Source organism: Gossypium arboreum, chromosome 11 (genome assembly GCF_025698485.1).
Source record: "Gossypium arboreum isolate Shixiya-1 chromosome 11, ASM2569848v2, whole genome shotgun sequence".
Lineage (NCBI taxonomy): Eukaryota > Viridiplantae > Streptophyta > Magnoliopsida > Malvales > Malvaceae > Gossypium > Gossypium arboreum.
In genome coordinates this window covers 58,627,153-58,628,957 of record NC_069080.1, presented here as the reverse complement: position 1 = coordinate 58,628,957, position 1,805 = coordinate 58,627,153, and the positions used below count along the sequence as shown (strand labels likewise).

The following is a 1,805-nucleotide window of genomic DNA, read 5'->3' as shown; positions in this document are numbered from 1 at the left end:
AAAAGAAAGAAATAAGAAAACCCCTAATTTTTCCTAAAACCCTCAACCCAGAATTTTAATAAATCCCAACACTTTATTGAAACTTACAGCAAAAATAATCCCATCGCTAATGCAGAGAATCAAACTCTAGACCTCCAACACACCAACACACATATTAACCACTAGACCAACAGGCCCATTCTGTTAGGTTTTGACCATCAATTCCTTATAAGCCCACTGACCTAAAGTCAGGCTTTACTCAAATAAAACCAAAATTTAGCCCAAGTTAAAAATTAAACTTGGGACCCCCCAAACACACCCCAAAGCACATAACCTCTTAAACCACATATATATATACCAAAAGAATAAAAACAAAAGTTTCAATATTTCCATACTCAACAATTACAAAAGCTGAAATTACAAAAATTTGGGGCATTACAACTCTACCCCTTAAAAGAAAATTCGTCCTCGAATTTTACCTGATAAGAAAAGGTGAGGATACTACTGTCGTATCGAATCCTCTGGCTCCCAAGTAGCCTCCTCAATGCTATGATTCCGCCATAGCACCTTCACCAAGGGAATAGACTTCCTACATAAGACTTTAACGTCGCGATCTAGAATTTGAACATACTCCTCCTCGAACATCAGATCCGGTCTAATCTCAATCTCCTCCATGGGCAAAACGTGTGTAGGATCAGAGCAGTAGCGTCTCAACATTGAGACATGGAACACATCATGTATGCGGTCTAACTCTGGAGGTACCTCTAATTGATATACGACTGGCCCTACTTGCTTCAGAATCTGGTACGACCCAATAAATCGAGGGCTCAGCTTACCCTTGCGACTGAACCTCAAAACCTTTTTCCATGGTGAGACCTTAAGGAAAACCATGTCCCCCACCGAATACTCGATGTCCTTCCTCTTTAGATCAGCATAGGCCTTCTGTCTTCAAAAGCTGCTTTCAGACGTTCTCAAATCAAACGGACTTCATCCTCAGTTTCTGATACCAATTCCGGACCCAGAACACGTCGCTCACCCAACTCAGTCCAGCACAAAGGTGTGCGACACTTATGACCATAAAGTGCCTCATATGGTGCCATCTGTATACTAGAATGATAACTATTGTTGTAAGCGAACTTTGCTAGAGGCAAGTACTCCTCCTAACTCCTCGGAAATCGATAATGCAGCCCCTCAACATGTCCTCTAGTATCTGGATCACCTTCTCTAACTGACCGTCAGTATGAGGATGAAAAGCAGTACTAAAGTCTAGCCTCGAACCCAAAGCCTCATGAAGCTTTCCTAGAACTGAGACGTAAAATGAGGATCCCTATAAAAAATGATCGAGACAGGTACCCCATGCAGCCTCACTATCTTGAAAATGTACAGCTTGGCCAACTTTTATAGAGAGAAGTCAGTTCTAACAGGAATAAAATGTGCGGTCTTGGTTAATCGGTCCACAATGACCCAAACAGAGTCCTTCTCAGTGGGTGTTAGGGTCAACCCACTAACAAAGTCCATCGTTACTCGCTCCCATTTCCTCATCGGTATTTTAACCAGCTGTAGCAAACCCGACGGTAACTAATGCTCAGCCTTAACCTGTTGACACGTCAAACAGTGAGCAACAAAGTCAGTAACCTCATGTTTCAACCCTGGCCACCAGTACAACTCTCAAAGATCTTTATACTCTTGTTTCCACTAGGATGCATAGCATAAGGACTACTATGCACTTCCCTCAAAATCGACAGCCTTAAATCCTCATTATTAGGTACACAAATCCTACCTTAAAAGCATAATACCCCATCATTATTCAGCCCAAAATCTGTAGT

General features: G+C 41.9%; 1 protein-coding gene across 1 annotated transcript; it reads right to left on the bottom strand.

The window, feature by feature from the left end:
* Window positions 1–480: 480 nt before the first annotated feature.
* LOC128283875 (uncharacterized) lies at window positions 481–1,497 on the bottom strand. Its single transcript, XM_053021290.1, has 3 exons — window positions 1,402–1,497; window positions 1,199–1,306; window positions 481–921 (listed from the first exon to the last, which is right to left on the bottom strand). The coding sequence occupies exons 1-3, from the start codon at window positions 1,495–1,497 to the stop codon at window positions 481–483; spliced, it is 645 nt and encodes a 214-aa protein (XP_052877250.1).
* Between the last annotated feature and the right edge of the window lie 308 nt (window positions 1,498–1,805).